The 17,010-nt window shown below is 38.8% G+C and overlaps 1 protein-coding gene across 5 annotated transcripts in view; it reads left to right on the top strand.

Annotated features, from left to right (window-relative positions):
- VPS13B (vacuolar protein sorting 13 homolog B) overlaps positions 1-17,010 on the top strand; it is a 1,111,190-nt gene that overhangs the window by 696,915 nt on the left and 397,265 nt on the right. For 3 of the 5 annotated variants that reach the window (XM_077270877.1, XM_077270878.1, XM_077270880.1), the window contains exons 26-30: positions 1,224-1,392; positions 1,488-1,602; positions 6,262-6,403; positions 9,480-9,894; positions 10,486-10,597. In XM_077270877.1, the coding sequence (XP_077126992.1) occupies positions 1,224-1,392; positions 1,488-1,602; positions 6,262-6,403; positions 9,480-9,894; positions 10,486-10,597 (953 nt within the window). Of the gene's footprint in view, positions 1-1,223; positions 1,393-1,487; positions 1,603-3,510; positions 3,578-6,261; positions 6,404-9,479; positions 9,895-10,485; positions 10,598-17,010 lie in introns of those variants that run through there. The other 2 variants (XM_077270879.1, XM_077270881.1) reach the window with 2 other exon arrangements.

Genomic DNA, 17,010 nt, shown 5'->3' on the forward strand with positions numbered 1-17,010 from the left:
CCCGCACATATGACCCAAAACTGGTCCCGCCAAATTCAGGTGACAGGTTCCCTTTAACTTAGCTTATCAGCCCTTTCTATAGGATGTGCTTGAAGTAATAGGAGAGAACGACGATCTAGTTTTCAATGTAATGTTTTTTTAAATTTAAATAACTATATAAAATGGATCAATATACAGATTACCCCCGATATACCGTACATTATATTAGTGTTCCTCAACTCCAGTCCTCAAGAGCCACCAACTGATCATGTTTTCAGGATTTCTTTAGTATTCTCCAATTGATATTTCCATCACCCGTGCAAGACTGAAGAAATCCTGAGAACATGATCTGTTGGTGGTTCTTGAGGACTGGAGTTGGTGAACACTGCATTAGATGAAAGTAAGGCGCACTCACCGATTTCTGAGCGAGAGGTCAACTATCCATGTATACGATTCCTCCTGAATTTCCCACCCTACAAATGATGTTGGGGAAGTGAAGGATCTTACCTTCGGAATTGAACGGCCAAACCTTTTTGTCTGGAAGGCAGGTACTCCGCTGACAGAGGAATCAGGTTCTCTCATAAAGAATACAGGAGCTGGGCCGAGCCAAGAGTTCTTGTGTTTTGCCTGGAGCGATAGCTGTCAGGCAAATGCTGCTTTTTTTTTTTTTCTCTAGAGATAAGCTGCCGTCAAAGTTGTCTGGCAGCGGCTTGCTCATAGAGAACAAAGGAGTGCTTGCTTTTCAGATCGAGTGCTCTTGTGTATGGGAGAGTCAAGTGAGATGGCTGCCGGACGAGCGATTGTCCGGCTGGCAACCATTTAAAGTGGATGAGGCGCTTTAGATATAGGATCCTAAATGAAGAATTAGCCTTGTCGTAGGCATATGGGCTTAAACAATTTTCTCAAAATGCACTCTAAAACCCCTGTTGTTGGCTTTGTTTTTTTTTCATACCTGTGATGGTATTTTAAATTGTTCCTATTTTACGCTGTCATTGAAAAATAATGAATTTTCAGTTCCACGAATATCTGAAAAATGGGGAAAACATGGTGCCAAAGTGTTTCAAAAGTGAAAAGTATACCTACCTAAGCTGGAGTGTCCACCAGGATATCCTGTCAGCAGTCACATATATGTTCTTCAGTTGAGTACTTTCCAAGATCCTCACATTTTAGATAGGCTTTATTCCTATTGTATGTAACATTTTATATTTCATTCCCTATTTTACAATTGTGTTTTTATTTTACAGGGAGACTCTTTACAAGCTGCAGAATCCCCATTCTCTGATTCGGTTACCCTTGAGCAAACAACAAGTAACATTGGGGTATCAAGTGGCCGAGTCAGTCTGTGGATGCAGTGGATGTTACCCAAAATTACCATAAAGCTATTTGCTGCTGACCCTACATGTAAAGGCACAAGTATGAACCTTTATATTCTAGTAACACGTTACATTTTACTTCTTTTGTTGCCGAGCAGGTATTCCTCGTGTAACATGCACTTTGTGTTTTTGCAGAGCTTTGTGTTGTCAGCGAGCTAGAAGACCTCAATGCCTCGGTGGATGTGCAGGATGTGTACACTAAAGTCAAGTGCAAGATTGAAAGCTTTAACATTGACCATTACAGGAGCAGGTAGCACTAGGATATTTACAGTCACACAGGGGTATTTTGTGTCATAATTAGTTCTGTATTTGGAAGTTTCTAAATTCAGAATTTAAGGGGTATCTCAGCCCAGTTGGATATACTATCTCTTGGATTACTGGGAGATTGACCTCTGGGACCCTCACTGATACTGTGCACAAGCGTTCCTGGCAACATGCTACAGCAGAGCTCCATTAGTGTAAGTAGGGCCAGCAAAAGTTTGGTGCACAACGAGGAGGCTATGAAGGGGATACCACAATGCTTCAGCACCCCTTCATTCTCATGGGATGAGGATGAGTCAGTGGACAGACCTCCAGAAATAAATAAAGTGGTTCGCTGAAGGCCTTTGTTTAAGATACGTCATGAATATCTGATTAGTAGTTTTGTGACACCTGGGTATCCCATCCGATCACCTGGTCCTGGTGTTGTATAGGGGATGGATTTGCAGTACACAGGCACTATACAGTTGACGGAGGTGTGCTACGCAGCTCTACAAATCAGATTTTCCGTCTGTTGCCTTCATCAGGAACAGGTGGTCTTTGGGGTGGCAGGTGTCTCACCTCCACTATCCTAAAGTAGGCCATCAATATAAAAGTCCCAGACAACCTCAGTAAGTGATTGCATATCCTAGCAATATGATAGGAAAACCTCTCTAAGGGCTCATACTCACTTGCGTGAAATACGGCCAAGTCTCGCATGGTAACACCCGGCTCTGCCGCCGGCACTTGGGAGCGGAGCGTGCAGCTCCATGTATTGCTATGCGGCTGCACTAACAAGTGAGTATGAGCCCTAATATTGACACCTGCAGCTATACACATTGAATACATATCACAGGCTGCACATCCTTCTATTGTCCTTTTAGTTACAATATGAAAAGATAATGGACCCTAGAAAAAAACACAGGTTGCTCTAGCTTCATATTTACAGTCATACTTGTATCTAAGCAAAAATGGAGACTAAAGCTAAAATAGGTCGACAGAATGACAGACGTTACTTTGTTTCCTATTGGGGAAAAAAGTTTTGAGCGACCTTGTGGGCCAAACTTTCCAACATGGTGATGGAAATACATGAATTCAGGCAATGACTGTAACCATCTTGTGCACCTTAATGTCACCAATGAGCCCAATCAGAAAAAACAAAGGTTACGCTACATGACAAAAGAAACTTACCCATCAGACTCTTATTTTGGTACAGCCATCACTCCATTCAGGAAGGCCACTTCAGAGCCCACTTCTCGGGATCAGTTGAGGTCTCAATGGTTGGACCATCAGCAAGTTGTTGCCTATCTTTCGAATAGACGATAACTTACTAAGGTTGGGCTCAACTTTTTAATGTTGCAGCAAGGCATGTCTTCTTCCAACCAAGTGATCTCCCCTCCTTCTTGCCCTGCGGATGCACTGCATGCCAGGCTGCATTTGTTATTTATACATTTTGTTTTCCCGACCAATACTTCTAACGTTGTCCTTGTCCTTAAAGTGCCCTGCGATTTGCCTCGTTGAAGGAGATCCTTAATGCACAGCATGTTGGCTGCCTTGAGTTACATTAAGCTCCACAACCTGTTAATTAGAAACTAGTGCTGGTCCTGTTTCCCATTATCTGCTTGTTATTTGACATCATAAATTGATTTTAAGACGAGAGTAATCCAGTTTCCTGAAAACAACTTTTGCTCATCCTTCCGCTAATGTGTTCCTAATTCTCCATGTGGTGTTGGTTCTGCAAAGTGTATTCAACCAAGATAGTCAATGAAGTGATGTATGCTCTTGTTTACAGTGTGTAATATCGCCTGCCATATGAGGTGCTGAAGGGGAGGGTTGAGCAATCTTCTTAACGTTTAGCTTCTAAATGGTCTTCGTTTTCATTCATCAGACATAGGTAACATATGATAACATTTTATTCCAGGCCAGGTGAAAGCTGGCAATCAGGAGATTTTCTTGGGATATTCCTACAATGCAAAGAGAAAAATTTGGTGAGACGATTGTAGTCACTAAGTTTTTGAAAGTGATGGCCTACAATCTGAGCCGTGTGATCCTTTGACCCTAAATAATCTGATTTCACGAATCACTCAGCTGAGGTCTGTGCACCATTGAACATGATCTTTACCATTAAGGCTCTGTGCACATTAGCGTCATTGCCAATTCATGAAGATTTTGTGTATTTTTTACTGTAAGAATAGCAGTCTGCTTCACTATATGCTAAAATCTACATGGAACACTGAGAAAAGAACATTATAAATTAATGGGATTTAGAATCGCGGTCATATCTCCTATATAAATAGAAGCCGTAATGACCCCAATGCAAACAGAGCTTTACATGTATCCGCATAAAAGTTTTATTTGAAATGTCCATGTCTTTTAATGATCCCGAGTTACACACTGCAGCTCAGGTTAGATTTTGCTAGCCTCAAAGTCCTCCAGCAAACCAGTGGTTGCAGGGCTGTGGCCCTGGGTTTGAGTCTGACCAAGAAGAACATCTTGCATGGAGTTTTTGGCCCCCATTCATCAAGACTGGCATTTTTCACACTGATCTTTGATGAGGTGTTAAGGTGGAGTTCTCAGTGACTTCCGTAAGATTTGTTTTGTAAGGAAAGTCGGTGGGGTTTGAACCCAGAACCCCAGTGCTGCTAACCACTGAGCCACTGTTCTGTAAAGTGCTTGATAATAAAACAACTCAGAATCAGTACAAGACAACTGACAACATTTTTACTAGATTCTCTCTTAATGGATATAGTGTACAGTGGTGCTTATGGCTCACCCGTTATTGTTACATTTCAGGTGGTTATCCTCCATTAGATGACTATAAGTTATTGACCGGCTTGTACGAGACTAACCTCTATGTTTTCTAATATTGATCGACAGTATATAACAGCATTATGAGAATTGTATTTCCAAGCCAATGACTTAAAGCCACCTATAGGATGACATCTCCATGAAGAGCATTACAGACCTTTAGCTAATTCTTGGAATCACACGTTACGAGCCTAATCAAGCTCCTAGATAAGTCTACAATTGGAAATCGGCATCTCCCTCGATATCTTCATATTCTTATAACCTCTGGTTGAGGAGCGGTGGTGTGCACTTGCTGGATTGTCGAACATTGGGTACATTTGAGCGCCCATGCCAAATACAGTTATATAAATGGTCAGAAATAAGTCCATGCAAAGTATTTATACTTCACAAGTTAGTCTTTGTATACACGGATAATGTCATTCAGGGCTGAAAATACAATGCTGCCAGAAGATTAGTACACACTTCACAGTGTCAACGCCAGTACTGTCCCTCTCATATATGCATATTAAGCAGATCTTATTAGATCTATTTCTTAAAGGTGATGTCTACTTTACACAAAATTGGAAAAATTGGCCTAATAAGGTTTGCTGTAATAAAGTGTACCTCCATTGATTAACTGTAAAAAGTGCTATGTTAGGTTCTTAAAGGAAAAGAATGTTCCTTATGATATGTAGTTATTACTATCAGATTATTTGGGGTCCAACACCTGGAGCCCCACCGATCAGCTCTTTGCAGCTCCCACTATAACCAAATGTATAGTGCCGGACCGTCACATCTCCTTACACTGCTTGGTGGCCATTTTCGGATATTGCTGCTCAGCTCCGGTTTAGGGAAATGAAGTGATCTGATAAAGATACAATAGGCCATCAATATAGAAGTCTTGGACAACAATTTTAACTGCGTGAATTCATGTTTCCAAGCTAGACTTAAGATATAAAGTGTATCATGCCTATTTAATTTTAGGTTGTACACTTGATTTATTTCAGTATTGAACTGTGTAGGAGCTGATGTGAGTTTCCTCCCTGCCGATGTTTTTTTCTTGAGTACATCGATACTTTGAGATTACCATAATTAAATTTAAAATCTTACCTAAATTGAGAATGTCTGTATAGAGATCTGTAAAGGTGCCTGTAGAGAGAACTGGTTAACTAGTGGAGTCATGTAATTACAGCAGCCTCTGCAGGGAGCTATTTGACATATAATATAGAAACAGCCATCGGTGACTTCATTATACCTGTAAGATGGCAGACAATGATTACAAAATCTTGTTAGTAAATATTCTATAGTGAAACTGGTTGATATTTGATGGGAAAGTTTTTACATAGATGCTGCAAGTGAATATCTAAGAACACTTTGAGGTTTTTCTATGGAGATGCACTTTAAGACACAAGACTTGGGCAAAATATGTTGAAAATAGACATAAATAAAAAACACTTAAAATGGGAAGAAATGTTACAATTCTCTTCCTCTTTGCAATCCGGTATTACATAAGACTTCATTGATCCTCCTGCATGTTTTCAGCGTTGCATGAAATTATCGTATAAGTTAATGTTCTGATCAGCATGGTAAATACGTTCTCTTCAGCTGGACTTCATTTTGTACTATACATCTTGTACACAACATAGTAGACTGTTTCTTACAGAATATCATTGTCTTTCAGTTCACTAGAGCCATCAACAAGGCTCTGCCTAACTGTAGGCTATAAATTGGGGGGAAACCATTGTGTATAAGAATGTATTACCAATTTTTGCAGCCCAGCAGGTGTCAACATCGTTATGGCAAAACCCAAAATTTCCATCGGCTTCAAATTTTTGCATTTTTATCTCTACCTCTCCCCTTTCTATCTTCTTATTGATCCTTTAAGCCTCGTTGAAAACTGTTGGTGTCTGGGCCAGTATGGCGGGGTGTTCCTTTCATGTACCGAGAAGCTGAACAGACGCACCACTTTGGTTCGACCCGTCAGCAAGCAGGACCCTTTCAGTAACTTTTCTGGCTTCTTCCCTTCTGTAAGAAAATCATTTTTTTTGGAAATTTTTGTATTTGATTGAATTTCATCAACTCTCATTTCTTTTCTTGTGATTTTGTTACATTCTCATTCCAATGGAAGTTCTTAAGCTTAGTACACACATCGATATGATCTAGCTGCATAGTCGATTTTTATGAATGGGTGTTTTTTCTGTTGGCATTTCTTTTTACTAATCTTCAAACCTGACATATCGAATACTAATTTGTGTAAATTAAAGGTGCAAGGATGAAAACCATCATTAAATGAAACAAAATATTTATTTTATTTTTTTATATTTTTCAGCAAATGATCATATCGTTATTTGTATATTTAGCTTGCAGTGGGTTATCATTAATGTGATTTTGAGAAGTTAAAACCTTAATAATTTTACTAAAAGGTAGGGTTTACACTTAGCAATAATCTGCCATAGGGGCAATTACCAGGGAATAAAACTGTGCACATTTTGCCGCTAACTTCCATGGCTTTGCATTACTTTTTTTGGCTGGCTTTTTATTAACATATTTCACCCATAAAACTTGTGCTGCCCAACAAATAACCACATTGAAAACTTGTTGAATTTCCCGGTAAAAGGTGCCCAGTTTTGCTGCATGGTCATTAGTCACTCGGCATGCTATTGCTACGTGAGAACCCAGCCTTTGACCTCACCAGCTGCTCAACGTCACATTTACTGCTAAAAAATCCCTTTTTTCTCACCCAATGATAAGTGTTCTTTCTGATTTGTTGTTATTAATGCTATTTTAAAGTTTTTCTGAATGCAGATCTTGATGTATGTGTTTTTGGGTGTGTTACTAAGCTGGTACTCTGCGATATTCTGCAGTTTTCGCCCAGCCTTTAGTAAAGCACCCCAGTAAAGTTTCAAAATACCAAATGAGCTTATTTTTTTATTTTGTATTATGCAAATAGATTATGTTTTTGGTTTTATTGTGTTTATTGTTCTGAATAAATTGTAAGCATGTACTTATCCAAATAACTTTATTAGGGAGTAGATTCAAGTCTCGTACATGGCTCCAATCCAAAATCTAGAATAGCGCTCTCACCTATCATATGCTATTTTTAATGTATATACCAGGGCGAGATGTGACTGATACCTTAGCATTTCTTATAGCTACACCCCTATGTAAGGATTATAGGTGTAGGACCAGGGAACCAGACAACCTTATTCTCTATACATAGTTAATTCAAAAGTATGCCCCCTAGAAAATGTAGTGGTTTTTTTAGTGCAAGTGAGGAAAACACCTATTAAATGATGAAAGGTTTTATTGGCTATATATCCTATATTATTGTTCTACATCTCCCCAGAGCATATAGAACACATATAAATATGCATGTATACCCAGAGCATATACATACAGAAACGTGTACGTGGAGCACATACATGCAATCAGACACCTTTATACACAAAGTACATACATACAGACTCATGTATACACTGAGAGAACATACATACAGACTCATGTATACACTGAGAGAACATACATACAGACTGATGTATACACTGAGAGAACATACATGCAGACACATATACACAGAACACATACCTACAGACAGACATGTATGCACAGAGCACATACATACTTACAGAAACTATTCCTTCAGGATGCGGGTCCTGTGGTAACATCATGGTCATATGACAGTGATTTCACTTAGGGTCCTGAATCACTGTCCACATTGGAAACTACATTGATAATGCAAAACTGCTATTATCAATGTAGATTCTGCTATAAACATTGGGGGGGCCTTTGAGGAGGTGTGTGCTAGTCAGTAGTCCAGTGTAGCCTCCTAACGGTGGCCCTGCCCTCTGTGATTTAAATAATTTGCATCTCTAAGTCATCCTCTGCACCTCCAATATATATATATACTGTATATATATATATATATATATATATATATATATATATATATATATATATATATATATATATATATATATATATATATATATATATATATATGTACCTGTGATAAACCTAAGACTCCTGTTGTCCACCTCTAAAATTTAAATCCTTTATTTCCATAGATTATAAGAGACTTTCTTTCTAGAACAGGGTTTCTCAAACTTTGAGGCCTAACCAGACAGACCAAAATGGACAGACCATGATGATGTCTGAGACTCCTTATCTGTAGTATAAGTACATGCTACAATTAAAATATCTTCTATGTTCACATGGGACGTATTTACTGCCAAAATTCCACAGCAAATTCAATCACCGCAACAACAAACCTATTAGTTGCACTTTTCTCACAATAGACTCAAAGCGTATTTGGAGAATAAATGTATCAATTTGTACAATGTCCAGTGTAGAGGGCCAGTGCGTTATATGTTTTTAAGTGCCAAAATTCACAATAGCAATATCTGCCCTAAACTGTGCTGATAAAGCTTTGGTTTCAGTTACACAAGCGCTGCAGATTTATCACCAACGTCACCCTTGGAAAATAATAGCACTTATATTCACCTCTGGTGCTGACCCAATATGAGCACTGGCTCCCCAGGGATCGCCTGACATTGTCACGTGATCACTGTGGCCAGTCAGAGGCCTTGTCAGACCATCAGACAAGTCACAGCAATTTGGAGGAAATGAGGGCTTTTGTTCCAAGTAGTGGACAACCCTTTTAATATGTTCGGCATAAATTGACTTGCTTTGGATGTCAGATCTCACCCACTACGCTTGTACTGTAAAAGGCAATGTATTTCTTGATGGAAAATCCGCTTTAAATGTGTCCCATGTGAACAAGCTGTAAAGACTTTGTGATCTTATACAAAACTGAAAATGTAAGTCCATTTTCCTTTTAGACAGACCATCTATCCTTTTTGGCGACTTTTGCTAATAATTCTGGCCACTTGACCTATAGTTAAGCAGAAGAGCAGTAATGGTCTTGTCTTTGCACTACACCGATATGTTTAATTTATATCAGATCCTAAAGTGTTTGGAAAGGGAAAAAATGTCACTGTATTGTTCATTCCGGATCATTTTCTCTAGTAATATTCTTTTTGCATTGATTCACAGCATTTTTGTCATGTCCCTTAACTGTCTAGCTGTTTTTCCTCTTTATCACAGACTACAGCAAAGCTTTTAGAGAGTTCTCATCAGCAGCATGGATTCCTGTCCCTAACTTACACCAAAGCGGTGACCAGGAATGTCCGCCACAAGTTGACCACCAGAAATGAAAGAAGTTCTAGGAGCTTTCAAAAGCTTTCTGAGGGTTCCACAGACAGTTCCCCTCACTTTCTTCATGAGATCCTAATTTCGGCACAAGCTTTTGACGTTGTCCTCTTCTTCCCTTTGCTTCATGCAATTTCAACTATTTTTGATGTCAGTAGACCACAAAGAAAAAAAGAAAAACACAAATCTCCTGGACAACCCATGAGATCACACACATTGACTTCACGCAATCTGCCTCTAATTTACATCAATACCAGCGTCATCAGAGTCTTTATCCCTAAGGCTGAAGAAACGCAGCTGCATATAGGAGGTATGTATCAGGGCTTCATCGATTCTTAGTCTTGGTGGTGGTTTTCGGTAACCAAAGGTATTTTTTTCATAATAGCAATCCTCATGGCTTCTATGAAGATCTACAGATGTGTTATTTCTTACCTTTTCTTGTGGCTAGTCATTCATTAAGAGGCTTGCGCCTCTTAGTGAACCAGGAGGGTCTGACTCCCACTCATCAAGAGTGGTGAGAATATCGTTGGTCTTGATTTATCAGGGCCTTGTGGCCACCTAATAGTTGTCATGTGAGTTTTTGGTCTCAAACCAAATGTAATAATTTGTAAGGCTGAACACATCTGTAGACAGTCCAATTCATGTGGCTTTTAAATGAATGAGCTACTGTTGAAGATTTCCTATACCAAAGGAATTTGGGAGAAGAATTGGGCCAAAGATGATAAAAATGACATACTGTAGAGGGAAACAAACATTTTTTCACCCTATTCGGCAAGACCCTGCACCATATTTGAGTGCCCATTTGATGTTTGCTATTAGAAGTATCTTATTTTGTTTGTGATCTAGGACATCCCCTTACGTGGAATATGTTTTTTTTACATGTTTTTGTTCTAACCATCAGCAAATCAGAATATCAGTGAAGATACGCTGGTGTTAAAGATCGCCTCTGTGTCCATGGCTCCACAAGCAGACAACCCTCTTAGTCGGAGTGTCTTACGAAAGGATATTTATCAGTAAGTAAAGAATAAGCACAATTCATAAAAAAATAGCACTTTATCGATGTCCTGGGTGTACTTGTAGATCACAGACATGCAATGCCAATCAGAATTGTTGTTTTTTTTAAATCAGATAATTATAATTGAAATATCACTTCATTACATTTTACATTTCCAAAATGTAACAAAACAGAAACACTTAAAGGGACTGTCCACATAAAAGCATTTGCAAGTTGCATCTTTCTTATGTGAACACTGTGAACCAAGTCATCAATCAGTGGTTTTTATGGCCAGCAGGATATTCTCATGTATTAATAGAAGGCGTGGACTCACTGGACAGGGACGTAATACTACCACTTTCCAAACAATTAGGTCGACCCAATCCATAATATGCAGTTCAGTTCTAGGCAGTTCATAGAAAGCAAGCCCTGGAGTTATCAAAGGTACAAAGGAGAGGCACAAAGCCGGTAAGGGCGTTAGAGGATCTTGGTTATAAGGGAAGATTGAGAGAATTAAACCTAGTCTCAAGGATAGATGTCTAAGGGGGACATGATTTATTTGTACAAGTATATAACTGTACCATACAAAATATATGGTAAAAAGCTGTAAAATCCCCCCCCCAAAAAAAAAAAAAAAAACAAGAAAAGGTTGAATCTCCAGAGGAGATTTCTTTACCAGAAAAACTTATTATTATGTGGAATTCCCGGCCTCAGGTGCTATCAATGGTTTAAAAAAAAGGCTTGATTTTTTTTTTTTTTTATTTAGAAGAAAATACCAGAATTTGTTCTGTAAATGTGTAAAGTTCTTTTCTGAATCTTTGGTCTTGTGGATCGATAGTTGGGATGAGTAGGGAAAAATTAGCTATTCCTGTATTGTATGTTCTATTTTGTTTGTGTTTATGTCCCATCTCTTTGTCCTTCCCAATCTCTCGATTGAACTTGATTGACATTTGTTTTATTTGTTTTTTTCAACCTTATTAACTTTATTTCTATGATGTTTAATAGTGGACTGCATTTCATTTTGAACGTCTTATGTGACGTCAGGAAGTTTTCAGTGCAAAATCCATTTATGCTGCTTCATGAAATGTTGAATTTCAGTGCAAAACCCCTGTGTGCCCAGTGCAAATTTACTTTACCAGTGCAGTCCACAAGCTGAGATCTCTGTGGTGGTGGAATCTTTAAGATCTCAGCTTGAGAACTATCCAACTTCTGAAGCAAAAAATTCTCATAGTCTATTTGAAGCCACAATATTAAAAATTGTATCCGGCAACATGTCAATAAAACTAAATCTAAATAAAAAGGTTCTTCCTTATTTAACATGGTTAGAAAAGGGACTTTGTCACCTGAATTTGGCGGGCTATGTAAATGCCCTGTTTTCAGTCCGATGGGCGGTGTTTCTTTTTGCCTCCATCCCATCCTTCCCCGCTGTCCGCAATATTTTCCGGAATTGGAGTAGGTGTCCTCCATAGTTCGCGCGTGCGCAATGCAATCTTGTCTCACGCACGCGCAGTATGCTTTGCCCATCTGTGGGCAAAGCCGAAAAGCATTACTGCGCATGCGCCCTTCGCACTATGTTCCGGAAGTATTTCTCTGTGTTCCTGGGACATAGTGCGCAGGCAGTGAGTCACCGTCACTTTAATTCTTATTTCATAAATCAATAGTTCACATGAAAATAATCAATTTTGTAATATATCTTATTGGAGAAATGTGCTTCTTTCTTCCCCTGGAGTGATCTTTCACTCTCAATTCATAGGTAAAACCTCTGTATTTAAAAAACAACAACTTGTTTTATTGAAGATTATACAACATGCCAAGGTTACATCATAGAGCAAAAGAACAAACAACATTTCTCATAAAAATCTATATTTAGTGAAGACCGTTGTTCACATTACGGAGATAGATGACAGTTGGTGCTCATAAGATTCTATGTAAAGTGGAAGTGAGGAGCCTGAGGCAGACACTGACTTTATGCTGCAAGTTCTCCTAAAAATCACAGTTATACATTATTATTTGACTTATTTTAGGGTACACATGACCTTTTGATAATTATATATTTTTTTAGACACAAGTTGCACAAAAAACAAAAATGTAGGTTGTTTAGTGTTTTTTTTTTTAGCATGCACCATTTGGGATAAACAATGAGAACTTTTTTCAGAATGTTACCAGTGAAGGCTTGTTTGTTTGTTTGTTTTTTTGTTTATAATGTAACATATTGTAAGGGAAAAGAAATTTGTGTTTTTATTTTTTCACTCATTGTAACTTTTCTAATTCTGTGTGCTAATAGAGACTAAAAAGTTGTGTGCCAGTCCTAAATTTCTAGATTCATTGTGCCTGGCACTTGTCCGACCCTGATAATCACTATATCATCTACACCGTGTTCCAAATATTATGCAAATTGAATTTAAGTGTTATAAAGATTTTTTTTTTTTTTTTTTTTTAAATAAACTCATGGATGGTATTGTGTCTCAGGGCTCAATGTATCACTGAAATCAATCTTAAACACATGGGATAATTAGTTTTCCAGGTGATTCTAATTAAAGGAAAACTACTTAAAAATGATGTTTCACATTATTAAGCAAGCCACAGTTTTCAAGTAACATGGGAAAGAAAAAGGATCTCTCTGCTGCTGAAAAGCATCAAATAGTGCAATGCCTTTGTCAAGGGATGAAAATATTAGATATTTCCCGAAAACTTAAGCGTAATCCTCGTGCTGTTAAGAGATTTGTGGCTGAATCTGAGCACAGACGTGTTTGTGCGGATAAAGGCATAATAAGGAAGGTTTCTGCCAGGCAAGTTCATCGGATTAAGAGAGCAGCTGCTAAAAAGCCATTACAAACCAGCAAACAGATATTTGAAGCTGCTGGTGCCTTTGTAGACCCTCGAACCTTAAGGTGTAGGATCCTTCAAAGGCTTGCTGTGGTGCATAAACCTACTATTCGGACACCCCTAAACAGTGTTCACAAGCAGAAACGGTTGCAGTGGGCCCCAGACATGCTTGACGGCTAATTTTCCAACAGTCTTGTTTACTGATGAGTGTCGAGCAACCCTGGATGGTCCAGATGGATGGAGTAGTGGTTGGTTGGTGGATGGCCACCATGTCCCAACAAGGCTTCGACATCAGCAAGGAGGTGGAGGAGTCATATTTTGGGCCGGAGTCATGGGGAAACTGCTGGTAGGGCCCTTTAAGGTTCCTGAAGGTGTGAAAATGACCTCTGCAAAGTACATAGAGTTTCTGACTGACAACTTTCTTCCATGGTCTAAAAAGCAGAAACATGCCTTCAGGAGCAAAATCATATTCATGCATGACAATGCCCCATCTCATGCTGCAAAGAATACCTCTGAGTCATTGGCTGCTATGGGCATAAAAGGAGATAAACTCATGGTGTGGCCACCATCTTCCCCTGACCTCAACTCTATAGAGAACCTTTGGAGAATCATCAAACAAGAGATCTATGAGGGTGGGAGGCCGTTCACATCAAAACAGCAGCTCTGGGAGGCTATTCTGACTTCATGCAAAGAAATACAAGCAGAAACTCTCCAAAAACTCACAAGTTCAATGGATGCAAGAATTGTGAAGGTGATATCAAAGAAGGGCTCCTATGTTAACATGTAACTTGGCCTGTTAGGATGTTTTGGAGTTAAATAGCTTTTTTGTTCAGTGAATGTGACCTCCTAATGCTGCAAATTCCACAAATGAGGATTTTCAGTTCTTTAAAACATATCAAATGTTTAGAAATTCTACTGTGCCTAATAATTTGGAACAGTGCATTTTGAGGTTTTATTAATTTTGGAGGTTATACTGTTATCATTGGGAGGTTTACATAATAAAATGTAATTTTTTCCAAATGTTATTTGCATAATAATTTGGAACATGGTGTAGATCCTCAGTATAATTACTGTGAACAGACGTAGAGTGACGTGACCCAAAAATCATCAGGTGTAAATGGTTCGTTTTGTCATAATTGTCTCGTGTAAATCTACGTGATAGCGTTACTTCCTATAGGATTGTACTTCAAACAAAGGACTTGACAGCAACACCTTGTTATGGTTAGGGCCTTTCTAGCTTTATTGAATGAAAAAAATATATATATGCGGTATATATTTTACTTTAAATATAAGCATCTGAAGCACAGGACTGTTGATGCTACTTTGGATCAAAGCTGGAAAAAAATCTAAGTTCTAAAGGAAAAATCACAGTTTACTGATTTTCTGTGAAATACTGTGTTCTGGTTTTTGTCACCTCCTGATGTAAACCATGTTGATCACAAGGGCAGAGAGGCTGGCAAATAGAGGTAATCAAGTTCTCAATGAAATAATACATGACATTGAATGGAATTGGCACCATCGCCAGACTTGAAAGCGCGCATGTAAGTGGTACCAAGTGAGAAAAGTCACAGAGAAAAGTCAGCTGTGTAATCCAGTCATTCCTGGTAAAAGCCAGTCTGCTCCTCAGATGTGGCAGCTTTCGTGCTCTTAAAGTGCTTCCTACTGAACTTCAACAGATGTTGTTAAAATGAAATACTTTTCGGAGTATAAACAATTCACATTCTCATACATGACAATCTTTTCACTTCCTGTATCAAGTATCGTGAGCGAAAGAAGAAAATTCACAATACCGTCTTTTTATGGAGGTGGCAAGTGCCAGTAACACAACGTTACACCAACACTGTGGCAGCAACAGTCAAGTTCAAAGGCCGAGCTGATGAGATCCGTGAGTTATTGCCCGGGGCTAACGGTTTAATGGCTTTAGCTTAACTTCAAAAAGAATCTGGTTGAGTTTTTCCTCAGTCGCCTCTTGAGTTTGAAGAGAACTATATGTAAGTTGATTGAAAGCTCTGTCCAAGTGTTGGAGACACACTAGACTTCCATTATTGAAGACTATTAGAGAGGTTTTCATTCTTTCGCCTCTTATTTTCTGCCGTATTATACCTTGTATTTAAGAGACTAGGAAGGGCCTAAAAGTATCATTGTGTGTCTGTCAAGAGCTCTACATTTTTTTGCTGTGTTCCATATTGTTTGGATTCTTACCAGGTTTTCAGTTAATGATCAGAGAGATGTGGTTAAAGAAGTTGTCTGGAAAGTTAAAGTAAATTACAAAATGTGCAGATTTTTTTTTTAAATAATATATATGTATGTATATAAACTACTCACAAAAAGTTGGAAAAATTTGGCTTTCTGGTGATATTTGAGAAAAATGTAAATAGTTCACTCTACAGTGATAGTTTATCATTAAACTAGGGTATTTAAGTAGAAGCATGCAATGGTGATTTCCTCCTCTCAACCAATTTTAACACAAAAGTAAACAACAGTGGTGGGTATATCCCCCCAAAAAATGTCAATGTCTTATTAACGTGTCCTGTGGCCTTGAGCATCAATTAAAGGTGGACATCAAGTCAAGTAGTTGTCTGCTGAAGCATGGTATTAATGGGTGGCCCTCAGGTTATTGAGGCTCTGGGATACAGAGTTACGGACCTCTACACGGTGACTCAGCTGATCCCATAGGTTTTCTATGGGATTCAGGTCTGGAGAAAGTGCAGGCCACTCCATTTGAGGTTCCCCAGTCTCCAGCAGCCTTTCCCGAATGATGCAACCTCGATGAGCTGGAGCATTGTTGTCCATGAAGATGAAATTAGAACTGTGTTGTTCGTGCACAATCACATTGACTTTATTAATGATGTTATTCAAGCAGTAGGGGCCTGTCACTGTACCATTGACATAGTGTAGAGCAGTTCTGTATTGACAAGAAACATCTGCCCACACTGCAACACAACCACCACCAAAGGCTCATCTGGTGCCAACAGTGGCTGATACATAGAGCTCCCCTTGACATCTCTAACATTGCTGGCATCCATAATTTCTCCTCAGTGTGATTCGACTTTCAGCACTGAGGCCCACTGGCCCATTGTCAACGTAGATGCTCCCTGGCCCAAGTAAGACAACGACGCCTGTGCCTGTTGGTGTCCTAGAACATATGGGACTAATTAAGTGTCACATTCCTTTTAATTGCCTGATTTGGAACTAATTATTTTATTTTGTGGTTTTTGTAAGAAAGTTAATCGGGCTGCAACACAGAGAATTTCTAAGAAAGCCCCAAAGTTTCCTACTTACCCATAGCAAAACCATTCATTCTTTCAAAAATTTCAGGATAACAAGTGTGGAAAGCAATCAATAAGAATAGTTGGATAGTGAGTCATGTGACCTGGGTAGTTATAACTTAGGAAGAGGGTAGGAAGAGAAGGGAGAGTGGAGATAGAATAGGAAAACAACATGGGAATGGGGGTTTGTAGGTAAGGGGTGACATTGTGCAAGCTATTGGAATATATCAAATTGTCTAGATTTCAATTTTTCAGTGAGACCAGCAAGGATAGAGTAGAAAGGTGGATCAACAGAAAAAATAATGTAATCGTCAATTTAAAGTTAGAGGCCTTTATT

The sequence above is a fragment of the Ranitomeya variabilis genome, chromosome 6 (genome assembly GCF_051348905.1).
Source record: "Ranitomeya variabilis isolate aRanVar5 chromosome 6, aRanVar5.hap1, whole genome shotgun sequence".
Classification (NCBI taxonomy): domain Eukaryota; kingdom Metazoa; phylum Chordata; class Amphibia; order Anura; family Dendrobatidae; genus Ranitomeya; species Ranitomeya variabilis.